The sequence below is a fragment of the Calliphora vicina genome, chromosome 5 (assembly GCF_958450345.1).
Source record: "Calliphora vicina chromosome 5, idCalVici1.1, whole genome shotgun sequence".
Classification (NCBI taxonomy): domain Eukaryota; kingdom Metazoa; phylum Arthropoda; class Insecta; order Diptera; family Calliphoridae; genus Calliphora; species Calliphora vicina.
Genome location: NC_088784.1, coordinates 51,762,510 through 51,776,256, shown reverse-complemented (window position 1 = coordinate 51,776,256; position 13,747 = coordinate 51,762,510). Strand labels below are relative to the sequence as shown.

At 30.8% G+C, this 13,747-nt stretch overlaps 1 protein-coding gene across 1 annotated transcript in view; it reads left to right on the top strand.

Moving 5' to 3' along the window:
• The first annotated feature begins 3,466 nt into the window (after positions 1–3,466).
• Cap-G (Chromosome associated protein G) overlaps positions 3,467–13,747 on the top strand; it is a 35,583-nt gene continuing 25,302 nt past the window's right edge. Inside the window, exons 1-7 of the mRNA XM_065510615.1 lie at positions 3,467–3,753; positions 3,817–3,993; positions 4,054–4,670; positions 6,830–7,271; positions 7,343–7,768; positions 7,844–8,336; positions 8,398–8,780. Of these exons, the coding sequence (XP_065366687.1) occupies positions 3,559–3,753; positions 3,817–3,993; positions 4,054–4,670; positions 6,830–7,271; positions 7,343–7,768; positions 7,844–8,336; positions 8,398–8,780 (2,733 nt within the window). The 5' untranslated portion in view covers positions 3,467–3,558. The remainder of the gene's footprint in view (positions 3,754–3,816; positions 3,994–4,053; positions 4,671–6,829; positions 7,272–7,342; positions 7,769–7,843; positions 8,337–8,397; positions 8,781–13,747) is intronic.

Below are 13,747 nucleotides of genomic sequence, written 5' to 3'. Positions count from 1 at the left end.
AAACAGCTGATACGATCTTACGGAAAAACTAACTACAATATAACACCATTAAGAACGGCACAGAACAGAAACGTTACAGAACATTGTGAACATTTTTATAAATACATACATATATTTTTTGTTAATGATTTAATTTACACTAATTTTTTTACATACATAGTACATAAATAAAGAAATTTATATTTATTTTATTAAATTTCAATGTTTTTTTGAAAATATTATATTTTTTATTCTTTTGTTAATAATAAATATTTGCCTTTCAAAAATGTTGGCACCACTGCTTTCATATTGCTCGCATTTTTGTGTATATATGATATCAGTTGTTTTAGCTGTCACTTAACGTTGCGGACAAAATTCTGTTTTCAACAGATTCATCCGCAACAGAACGGCAACGTTACAGAAAAACTAACGACATACACAACTTTCCCTAACACTGCAGCCACACGATCAAGTTTTTCTTGATAGTCTTTTACATATACTGTTTGTCAAAATTTATAAAAATTGAAAGCGGTGACGTAGGCAGCACGCAACTTGAAAACAATTTTAGTACAAATTGGACATAAAAATGTAATCAGCTGTTTTCTTGAATGAAAAATTGAACACCAACTTGAATGTGAAATTGAATGCAAGTTCGTTTCAATTCTTAAAAGTGTGAGTGTATTAGTAAAAAAGTGTGAGTGTATTAAAACTTGAAAGGCAAAACTTGATCGTGTAACCCCCAAGTAAGCTAAAAACAAAACAGCTGATTCGTTACGGAACGGAATGTACAAACTAATTAGGTCTTTATGCCAAGGCGTATTTAAATCAGAGATTGCCAAAACTAAAACTGTCATTGTATTGGTGAGAGAGCTACCCATCAAATATCGTGTCAAACAATTAAAATAAGAACAAAATAAAGAATGTTTAGATTTAGAATTTTTGCCAGATATAACCAATTTATTAAATGAATGTAATTTAAATTTTAAGGAAATATAAGAATATACATTATACGGCTCTAAATTTTTTTATTTATTTCTGACTTTGTTGTTTTGTGTTGAATTGTAATTGAAACGCGTGTTTGCTATGCTTCGTCCAAAAACCAACCAACAACAATGCTTAATGAATTTCTGAAAAAAATGAGACAATTGTTATGCTCTTTTAAAGAGAATAAGAATATTTGTGTTGTTCGCAGTGTTGCCACTTCATGTGTAATTACACATATTGTGTGTAATTTTAACTTGGATGTGTAGCCCATGTGTAATTGAGTGAATGTGTAATTCATGTGTAATTTTAAATTCCAATTATATCCAAAATATATTGTCAATGTATGTATTTTATTTATATTTTGGATTTTAATTGAATGAATGAATTATGGATTGTTCAGATTTCAAAACCGACTGAAATAAATATGTACATTTATATGAGGAAAAGTAGCTATATCCTCTATTTTAGTTGATAAATAAATATCCAGTATCTCTAAATGTATTCATATTTATTATATTGTACTCGTTTGTTACTCAGTATAATGTACTAGGATGTACTAGGATCGCCCGGTGGCCGAAATTCGAAAACCATATATGTTTTATTAATATTGGTGAACAATAACATACTTAAAAGTGTACCACAAAAAACGTGTGGCCTATTTATATATAAGATGAGGATATGAATCAAGTTTGTACTAAATTAACATTAAGGTTTGCAGAAAAATACGATAAGTAATTTGGAGATTGCTATGTTTGGTTTTCCAAGTGGACATTTCGCCGTTTGTGATAGTTTTGTTTGCGTAATATTGGTAATAGAAACTAAATTTTAGTTTATATATAAGACTTTTAATTCCAACATGAAAAAAATATAAAACAACAAATACTATTCAATAACTATACATTTTTACAAGTTATTACAAATTGTTATTGGAAAAACGTTAATTTTCAAGCTAACCCAAAATCGAAAATTTGTATTTTTATAATTTTAAATTGTTTATAGAATAAGGGTAACGGTATTTACAGATAACGGTATAAACTATTATATCGGTAACGGTAATTGCAGTTATTTCTGGGTAACGTTAGCCAATCTTAAGAGAAAAAAACAAGAACGTAGGAATTTGTGTGAGAAAAATTTATTTACAAATTGTTACTAGTTATTTTTTATACCCGTAAAAACTGTTTTGTGTTTAATAAACAATAAAATTGACTTACTATTTTGGAAGCTTTATTTCAAATTTCTAACTACAAATTTTAAAAATGTAAACGTTACAAGATTTTACTGGTAAAGTATTTACTGGGAAGGAAAATGATCAGAGCTATAATTTTTAAACAAATAGTAAACAATATTTATCTTTGAAACTGAAAACAAAACTGATTTCGAAGCACTTAATACACCGTCCGACAAATAGAGAAAAAATTCATTAGACACGAACCGGATGATATACATACGTCTGAAACTATAAATGGAGAAAAACTGTGTTTTCAGTTTTTCATTTCGTGATCCTGTGTCCTTTTTAAGGACTTCAAAGTTTCAAAGAAGTACATTTTTCAAAAAATATTTAAAAATACTCCTGCTATTCCAACAATGCCAAATTGTATGTTAAAAGAACAAGAAGAGTTGTAAAATATTTTGTATTATCTTTATTTTATCCTGTAAGGATCAAAAGATGTCAAAAATGTCCTTTAAAATCCTTTAATATCCTTTAAGATTGCCAATAAATTCCTTTTAAAAAAATAGTGCGTTAAAGACCCAAATATTCTATAAGATCAAAGTATATCAATCTGCTCAGGATCACTTTCTGAGTCGACTAAGCAAACAGTGTGCTATTTTTTTTAAATATGTATTGTTAAATTTTTAATAGAAATGTAACAATTTCCAATGGAACAATCTCCGAATGGACATTGATTAATATTTGTTAAAAGCGTATTTGGGATTGACATATTTGACTGATCTCAAGAATTCATTAAATTAGAAAAGTTCACTAAAAAAAGAGATTGCTAACCTTGCTTTAATACCCCTCATATATACAATTCCTGGATAAATTTAAATCACCGCAAGTGAAAATTGTCCATTGACAATAAAGTGATCGTATTTGGTCCAAACATCCCAGAGTCCACTGTGGCAATTTTAGACAATTTCTCCTATTGAAATCATGAAAATTTATTTACATGTGTAATTTTTTCTCGTATGTGTAATTTAGGCATGAGGCATGTGTAGTTTATAATTTTTTTGGTGGCAACACTGGTTGTTCGTCTGCACAATTGTGCTATGAAATGACAGTCCCTGATTTAAATGCACCTTGGTGTTATTCCTAACATTCTAAAAATCGCTTGATTTTCAGGTAAAACCACTAAAGTGCCATCACTGACTGGTGGTGAACATTACTTTTTGGTGATACCAAGTTTTTACTGTTATTTTAAATAATTCCACCATTTTTGCTTATTCACCATAGCATTTAAACAGGCGTCATTTGTTTGGCATCACTTCGGCTTGATGCATATATGAAACAGTGATATTCCTAGACTAATTTCTTATAGTATCGAAAAATAAAAACAATTGTGTAAATAATTTGAAAATTAAAATTATTTAATTAAAATGGGGAGAAAGCGAAAAGTTCCCGTGGCTAATGAGGAAAAAGAGAATGAGGAGGAACAACAACTTAATAATACATCAACAAATCAAATGGCAATGTTGAGTAATGGTCCAATTTATACAATTATGTCCAAGGTGCAATTAAACGAAACATTTCACAAAAAATATATCAAGGAACTGAAGCAACTGTACGAAAAGGTAGAATACTAATTAAAAATTGTTTAGAAGAAAATTTGTGAAAAAATGCTATTATATTTCTAGACGAATCATGATGCCTTTATTTTTACTTTTGTGAAAATGATAAAAACAGCAATGGTGGCCGAAGAAACAAACGAGTTTGCACACACAACTCTCTTATTCTGTGCTAAATTTGTAAGTTCATTTGAAGGCAATGAGACCCATGCTCTACTGGCCGATATATGTCGTTGGCTGTTAACCGTAAGTTTTATTTTATGTTAAATACAACATTTTTTATTCATAAATAACTTTTGTTTGCAGACTATTTCAAATAATCCACACATCCGCTTTCGTCTCTGTCAATTTGTTAATATGATTCTAAATGCTCTTGGGAACGAAGCAACTTTAGATGATATTATTTGTGACAGCATCATGGAATATATGGTGGGGCGTTTAGTTGACGTTTCACCGAGTGTACGTGTACAGGCTATATTAGCAATGCAACGTCTACAAGTCCCCGACAACCCAGATGATCCTGTGTTGCGTTCATATCAATATCACCTCTGTTCAGATCCTTCCCCTCGTGTCCGACAAGCTGTTATTACTTGCATGGGTAGAAACTACCACACTATACCTTATATTCTAGACCGTCTTTGGGATATTGATGAAAAAGTTCGTCGACATACATATCTTCATATGAGTAGTTATCCAGTTCGATCATACAAGGTATCGCAACGTTTAACTCTGCTCGAACAGGGCCTTAATGACCGCTCTGAATCAGTGCGAAAAGTTGTAACAAACGTTTTGTTGCAACAATGGATAGAATCATATCAAAAGGATCTGGTAGCTCTGATAGGCGCCCTCAAACTTGATGCAAACGAGGTAGAAATAAATCGTTATCGTAAAATTGGAAAACAAGTTCTGCGTGAAATTTTCAAGTAAGTGTGATACAATTTTGTAAACAAATCATTTCATTAATTCATTTATTTCTGTAATATGCATATGTATGTATATTATATAGTAATAACACCTAAAGTGAAACAATATAATAAAAGTATCATACATAAAATAGCAAATACAGTACTTTTCGCTTATAGTCCATTCCGATTAAACGCCAAAAACGGATGTAAGCCAAAACAGTCCTATTCACTTGCAGATGTTTTTTTTCAAATTTCATACAAATTATTTGTTCTAAAGTCCATTTCGCCTATAGTCCATTTTCGTCTAAAGGCCAAATTTTCTTTGCATGCATAACTGATATTATATAGAAAAAAATATAGTCCACTCTGATGAACTTATTTGTCTATTTGTCTTGGAATCTTGAGTGATGGTGATATTTTGGAAGATGTGGCTTTGGAAAAATAGAATCATTTATTGGTAAATTTTTTTTTTTTTTTTTTTTAAAACAATCTAGGATTACAGAATTCTTTTAAATTCTTTCGCAATTTATATTCGATTTAGATACTGATATCTATCTTGTGTTTGATTTAGTCATCCAAAGACTTTAAATGGATCTCATACTTTTTTTGTTTTTTATTACAATAATCTTTTAAAGCATAGTTAAACTTTGTTTTAACTATTGATTTTATTTAAATCAATATTTCATAATATTTTAATCAAACTTTTATTTTGTTTAAAAAAAGTGAATTTATTGCAGAAAGTACATAATTTGTATATTGGTAAAGTATTGGGAATATTACGACGTATTTACTCCAATCGAATATATCTGCCTTGTCAGATGAGATTTAAACTAGCATATGCTCTCTTGATGCCTCATATATTCTACGGACTTGAGGTTGTGTCTGGTACTGTGGCTTATATATCGGCTAAACTAAATCGTATATTTAATATTATTGTTCGCTATATTTATAATATTCGAAGATGGATGCATATATCTGAATATGTTAGTACATTTTTGGGATGTAATTTTAGGCAATTTGTAGATATTCGTAAATTATTACTTTTCTACAAGGTTATTAGAACTGCTGGTATGCCTGTTCGTCTCTGTGCCGAGTTTTCCTTTTGTCACTCTACAAGAAATCCTCAAATTATTATTCCTAGGATAAGATGCAGTTTGTTTGAGCGTTCCTTTATTGTTAGAGTCGCTAGAAGCTGGAATTATTTGCCTTTGGAACTTCGTGTTTTTTCTCACTCTAACAATGCATTTCGTTTAAAACTATTGCAACTTTTTCTGAATTCTCATTAATGCTACTAAACACTCAAACTCTACATATACAATTTTTATTTTTTGTTTAAATCTTGGTCACTACTTCTGGGACGCTTATAATTAATTTATTTAATTTTCTTATTAGATTATTCACTGGCTGGGCCAACTCGTAACTTATGTTATGTATGTAATTTTATATTTTTTTTCTAGATTTACTTAAATAACTTTTACTCAGGAATTTACTTTTGTAATATAAGTTTATTGGCCTTGAAGGCTTGTTATATTACTTTAATTGAAATAAATAAAATAAAAAAAAAATAAAAAAAAATATAGTCCAAAATGTATAATATATCAGTATGTATTCAAAAATCCAAAATTTTTAAACGAAAAATATTAGACTGAGAAATAATTCGCTATTCTCACAGAGAAATAATTCGCTATTCTCACAGGAAACAATTGTCAAACATGTATTTATTGTGGCCAACATTGTCGCAGATTTCATCATTAGTCACGGAATAGTCTCCATATATGGGACAAAAAGTTTATGATTTAGTAGGATGTTGAAATACCCTTGGACGTTGGATATAATTTTTGACAAGTTGAAATTTCTGGCAAAGATAAGGATAAAATGGCATTTAGCGCATGTGATGGGTTATGACAGTTTGGGCTCTACAATACTTTAACCACATTACTACATTTTAATTTTTAAAAACGTACTACGCGGTGCGCCTTTTCAAACTATTTAAAGTGGCACAGCTTCTTTCGTGTTCTCAGCTGTTTAATTTTATTATACTAATTTTTTATTGAGCAAATAATATTTTTTTTATTTAGTGTAACTATTTATAATTAGAAACAGTAGGTATTTTAAAATTACATAAATACGTGTACATTAAAAACGACATTGTATTAATAAATATTTTTTTATTTCAGGCGACAATACAAGGCTGATATTGTTGCTTGCTTGTGTCTTGACGAGGATGGTGGTGAATTCTATCGTTGTGTACCTCATGAGAGACTCAATTTGGAGATGTCTTTTTATTGGCAATGTCTGACGGAATATTTGCAAAATGAGATGGCTGAAGAGTTGGACCAGGTCATACCAGAATTAAGTATATTCTGCTCTTATGTTGAGTCCTACTGTCAAACTCGTAAAGTTGAAATGGATAAATTTGAAGCAATGGAGTTTCAGTATATTCTCCTCTCGCTTATGGAGATTCTGTACACCTTTGATTTGGGAGATGAAATTGGACGTGGTAATTTGCAGAAACTTTTACAACATCTCCTCAAAAATTGTGCATTAGATGAAAAAGTCATTGAAGTTATTGTAAAATGTGCAGAGAATTTAATAACTGATCAAAACACGCGACATCAGGTATGAATGATTGAATTAATAAAAGTAGTACTACCTACATTAATTTGTTTATGTTCTGGATCTTTGTGTAGTTCTTTTTAGATATAATTCATGACATATGTGGTCTAAATGCAAAGCAACATGACTTGGTGCACGATAGAAATCTGATTAGTGAGTTGCTGGCCAACTCAACTGATGCCGATCTAAATTTAAAGCTGTCATCACTCAAGGTAAAGATATTAGATTTAGAAGAGCAAGAGATGGATTATGTGCAAATGAAGGACTATGTGAGAGCACAACAAATAATAGAAGAAAAAAATATTGCAACTGAGGAATTCACAAATCTGTTGAGACCATTATTAGAAAAACGCAATAGCAATTCTGGCGATTCAGCGCAACCACAATTTTCTAAAGTTGTAAAGCACGATTACATATTACGTAGTTTACAAATTACTTATTACATGGTGGTGTCAAAACGTGTTAAGGTATTAGGCCACAACATTTGCCGATTATACAATGTAAGTGGAAATATTGAAATATAAAACCCATAATACATAACGAAAATTCATTTTAATAAAATTTGTTCCCTACAGGAATTTATTTTTCGCCATATTGCCTCGAATCAAATTGCAATTCGAGATTGGGCTTTGAAGTGTGGGGCGGCTTTCAGTATGCTTTATGAGCCTTTGGCAAAAGATGTGTTTGATGAACTTTATGCTCAGTTCTTCAAAAATCATAATATTCGAATATGGGAAACTGCCATAACGAGCATATTCGAACTGCTTGACCGTTATGGTGTCGACAATTTTGCTGTTCAAGAGGAACAAAATAAAGCAAAGAAAACCGGTCGACAACTTTATAATACGCTCGAGTTTATCGATGCCGACGATGACACTCGACAGTCCACAACATTGGGACAAGGTGTTGGAGTTATTTATATGATGTCACATTTTCTCGGTTCTTGTGATGATATGTGCATTGTGCGTGCCATTATAAATGGTTTCTGTCGATTAGTTCTACACGGTCACATCGATAATCGTGACATTATTGAAAAATTACTGTTGCGTTATTTCAATCCAGCAACAGGTAAGTGCCCTCAACTTTTAAACATTTTATGTATATAATATTATTACACAATCAAATTTAGAACCAGAAATAAATCAAATATTGGGCGTTTTTCTGGAGAATCTCATTCAACACAGAAAACAAAACCTTCTGCAACCATGTCTAATGATAACTGTAAATTCAGTCCTCTCGGCACCATACGACAGTCCATTGCACGATATTAGACCCGAAACTATTACTCGCTTTATAATAGATGCCACCCGCCCAGATGCCATCTCAGGAAATAATTGTGAGAATTCGCACAATAACTTGGCGTCGATATTTTTAAATGAAATGGTCAATAACTCCAATAACAAAGATCTTTGTAAACTTTTGGCTAAAGAATTAACAACACTAGAAGTCAATGTAATGCAACAAGAGGAACTTAAAAAAGAAATGAAAGAGCTATCTGATAAATTACTATTGGTAAGTGTTTTTATATCTTTCTAAATATATAACCCAGCAAAAACGAATATAGCTCTCTATATTCAGCTGTGCCGAATCTTATATACCCTTCACCAAATAATACTTCAAAATCCAAATTTTAAATATTTTTTAGGTAAACAAATTTTTTTTCCAAAGTTGTTTTTTTCATTACGAATTGTTATTTAAATTTTTTTAAATTTAATTTTTTTTTTTAAATTTAAAAATTTTTTTTTGTTGAAAAAAATCAGGTTAAAAAATATTTTTTCCGATTTTGACCCATTGTAGGTCCAACTAACTATGGTCTTATATACGTCGTTGCAAAGGTCTTCGAAATATCTTTCATTAGATATCCATATGACTTAGTAATACAGATCAAAAATAGGTCAAAAATCGCGGTTGTCCTGGTTTTTTCATCATATCTCAGCCATTTGTGGACCGATTTTGCTGATTTTAAATAGCAAACTTCCCGAAAGCATGTTCGACAGAATTATTGAAGATTTGGATCCAGAAGATATCTGGGGTCTTCAGAAAATTGATTTCAACAGACGGACAGACAGACATGGCTTAATCGACTCCGCTATATCCAGAATATATATACTTTATAGGGTCGGAAAATTATATTGTGGAAATTACAAACGGAATGACAAACTTATTTGCTTTATTAACATCAATATAATTACTTTTTCTTTTACTAAGTAAAATATTTACAAAAAAAAGATATTAAGGTATTGCCATATTGATTTCACTAAAAGATAAGGCAATGCTGACAAAATTAATCCATTAGAGAGAAACATAATCATTGGTTAAATTCCGTCTAAATAAAGAAGTGGCCACTTAAAATCCGTACGGATTAAAGCGACGATAACTTTAAAATGAAACAACGTATGTTAATCACCCCTATCGCGAATCAATCACCCCTATCGTGAAAAACATGTGAAATTTATGTTCCCATGAAATATCCATTTCCCTCGAAGGGAAAATTGCTATCGTGATATTCCCCTAAACTTTTCATTCACAATAGTTGATTTTGTTCGTAGCAGCTGTTTATTGTTTACAAAATTTCATCTACAAATTTCACAACATGGGAAATTTTTTCACATGAACAAAGTTTATGAACGAAAAATGGGAAATGGGAACATATTTCATGTGAAATAATGATTCGCGATAGGGGTGAATATTTCACATGAAATATGCTTCCTTTTCCCATTTTTCGTTCATTAACTTTGTTCACGTGAAAAAATTCCCCATGTTGTGAAATTTTTAGATGGAATTTTGTAAACAATAAACTGCTGTTACGAACAAAATCAACTATTGTGAATGAAAAGTTTAGGGGAATATCACGATAGCAATTTTCGAGGGAAATGGATATTTCATGGGAACATAAATTTCACATGTTTTTCACGATAGGGGTGAATATTTTATACATGAAATTAAAGGTAATTTATGAAGCTTTAAAAAAATATAACTGTGAGCTTATGTGTCTTTATTGCGAATAAATTTTCTGGCTTTTCTTCTTATGCCTCCCATTAATAGCTGCACAACTTTTCTTCCCACTTCTACCGTTATTCCAGCATATTTATTCCTCTTTTTTCTCATCAAAATCTTGTTATTTACTGTACCTGCAGTCTTTTTCAATTTACGTTTTTTAATTGATGTGTTTCGGTATAATATCAATATTATTCTGATTATACCACTTCTTAAGCTACGTTTCCACATACACCATAATCGGCACCGAAAACGAAATTCCATACATTTGCACCGAAAAAATGATCTGAAACGAACTTTTTTTCGGTGCAAATGTATGGAATTTCGTTTTCGGTGCCGATTACGGTGTATGCGGAAACGTAGCTTTAGTAGTATTTAAGTAATGACAACTTGTCATTGAGTAATGACAACTTGGCTGAAACTTTGTATCAGATGTGTGATGTCTTATAAATGACAGCAATTGCTTTTCCAAACTCTCTTTTTATATATAATTCTGAAAATTCTTTAAAAACATGTCTGAAAAGCTTGACTCTTCAAACCGCAGCTGCGGATTGCCTGCCATATTAATATTTTTGTTCAATTTTACTTACACATATTTAACCTCGAGCTGCCGAGATGTAGAAATTTTGACCTGATATATGCCGAAAATCAGATTTTTATTTATTTAAATTCAAAACCAAGCCCATTGGGCCAAATATGGCTTATATTCTACTCAACAATAATACATTTAAAATTATAAAAATGATTTTAATTATGACAAAATAATATATAAAACCAACAAAGTCGAATATTCTACGTATTTGTGCACAATTTTATCTCTAGCTTCATTTTCCATTGTGTCTATACTTTTTAAAACTAAACATAATGACTTACAATTCATTGTAGAATAATGGTAGGTTTGTTGTTAAAAACGTTTGTAAATCTTTTTCCATTTTGATAACAGGGGGCGCTGTTATGATTACTATAGTGCGTACGGATTTTAAGTGGCCAGTTCTTTATGTTTCAGGTTTAATATAACAGCGTGTTAAGCAACGTTTAAGTTACAAGTAAGAAACTAGCTTTTAATCGATTGAGCACTCAACGTCCAAAATACACAAAAAAAAACGTAGCAGGATTTCAAGAAAAATATGTAATATTGTGTTAAGCAGTTTGGTATAGAAAATCAGCAAAATTGAAAATGTAGTTTATTATACCCTTCACCTTCGGGAGAAGGGTATATATAAGTTTGTCATTCCGTTTGTAATTTCTAAATTTTTCATTTCCGACCCTATAAAGTATATATATTCTGGATCCTTATAGATAGCGGAGTCGATTAAGCCATGTCCGTCTGTCTGTTGAAATCAATTTTCTGAAGACCCCAGATATCTTCGGGATCTAAATCTTCAATAATTCTGTCAGACATGCTTTCGAGAAGTTTGCTATTTAAAATCAGCAGGTCCATAAATAACGGAGATATGAGCAAAAAACCGGGACAACCTCGATTTTTGACCTATTTTTGATCTATATCTGGATTACTAAGTCATTAATATAGACCAGTCATGCCCAAGCCCTATACTCTTGGTGCTCATTTGTTTTTGTAAATGCTCTTAGCTATTGGCTGTGTGTTTTGTATACTCACTAGAGCACTCAGCACTAGCAATACAAAATACACAAACAACTTTGTCTTATTCACCCCTATCGCGAATCAATCACCCTTATCGCGAATCAATATTTCACATGAAATATGTTCCCTTTTCCCATTTTTCGTTCATAAACTTTGTTCATGTGAAAAAATTCCCCATGTTGGTAAATTTTTAGATGGAATTTTATAAACAATAAACATCTGTTACGAACAAAATCAACTATTGTGAATGAAAAGTTCAGGGGAATTTCACGATAGCAATTTTCCCTTCGAGGGAAATGGATATTTCATGGGAACATAAATTTCACATGTTTTTCATGATAGGGGTGAATATTTCACATGAAATATGTACCCATTTCCCATTTTTCGTTCATAAACTTTGTTCACGTGAAAAAATTCCCCATGTTGTGAAATTTTTAGATGAAATTTTGTAAACAATAAACAGCTGCTACTAACAAAATCAACTATTGTGATTGAAAAGTTTAAGGGAATATCACGATAGCAATTTTCCCTTTGAGGGAAATAAATATTTCATGGGAACATAAATTTCACATGTTTTTCACGATAGGGGTGATTATTTTTTTGTCGTTCTTCAAAGCAACAACACTTTCGTATGCTTTGCTGGTAAACATTGACGACTGCGATCATCAATGTAGATTTTGTTTATCGTATGATATTTTAAAAATGTGTGTTTTGAAAGTGAGTTTTTTTTGTATGAATTGGTTTTAACAACAAAAAATATTGAATAAATAGTAGTTTTTCTTTAAATGTATTGGTGTTTACTCTTCCATAAGGAACTTGTGGGCACCCCTGATATAGACAATATGGATATCTAATGATAGATATTTCAAAGTCCATTGCAACGATGTAGATAAGGCTGTAGTAAGTTGGACCTACAATGGGTCAAAATCGGGAAACATATTTTTTAACCCGAATTTTTTTTTATCAAAAATTTTTTTTTGTCTTACAATTTTAAAAAAATTTGGAAAAAATTAAAAAACAATTTCAAAAACAATTAAAAAAAAAATTCAATTTTGTTTACCTAAAAATGTATTTTAAAGTATAATTTGGTGAAGGGTATATAAGATTCGGCACAGCCGAATATAGCTCTCTTACTTGTTTTTTTCACAATTTATTTTGCTATTAAGAGGTCTGCATAAATCCATTTGCATAGTAAACGTGTTCTAAATTAAATCAAACTATTACATTATTGAATTTATATTAAAGACGTGCACAGTTACAACTGTTCGTACATGTTTCTGTGTGTTTTGAAATGAGTGCGTATTGATGAATGGTTTAGTCACTAAATCATTCATCAATACGAACATTGCACAGTGGAAGTAAATCTGTAACTTCTAAACGAATAGCCCGATTTTAATAAAATGTCCCATGGCCATAGAGGAGGTGTTGAGATTAAGTTTTGAATTTTGGCTTATAACACCAAGGATGGTCCGAGCCACAATGCCCCAAAGTGGAGCACCTCGGGTATATCAAAAATTAAAAATGATGCCAAATTTTTGTTTGCGATCCGATATGAAATTTGATTTTATATATATGGAATCTACTAGACGAGATCTACAAAAAACATTGCTTTAGCCATATTTTATCTCTTATAGTTTACGAGTTATTCGCATTTGAAAAGTCAAATTTTATTTTATTTACCTACCTTGGTCTGGTTTTTTACTAATAACGGATCCAATTTGTTCCCGATTTTCTTGAAATATAATTTTTTGAATTAACAAGACATGTAGTAATAATAGTAGGAAAGAATTGTTTAAAAACCTATATTTTTATAAGACAACATTTTCTCAAATCGCATAGCTGCTTTCAAAAAATTAAGACCTGTTTTGTGTGTCCCAAT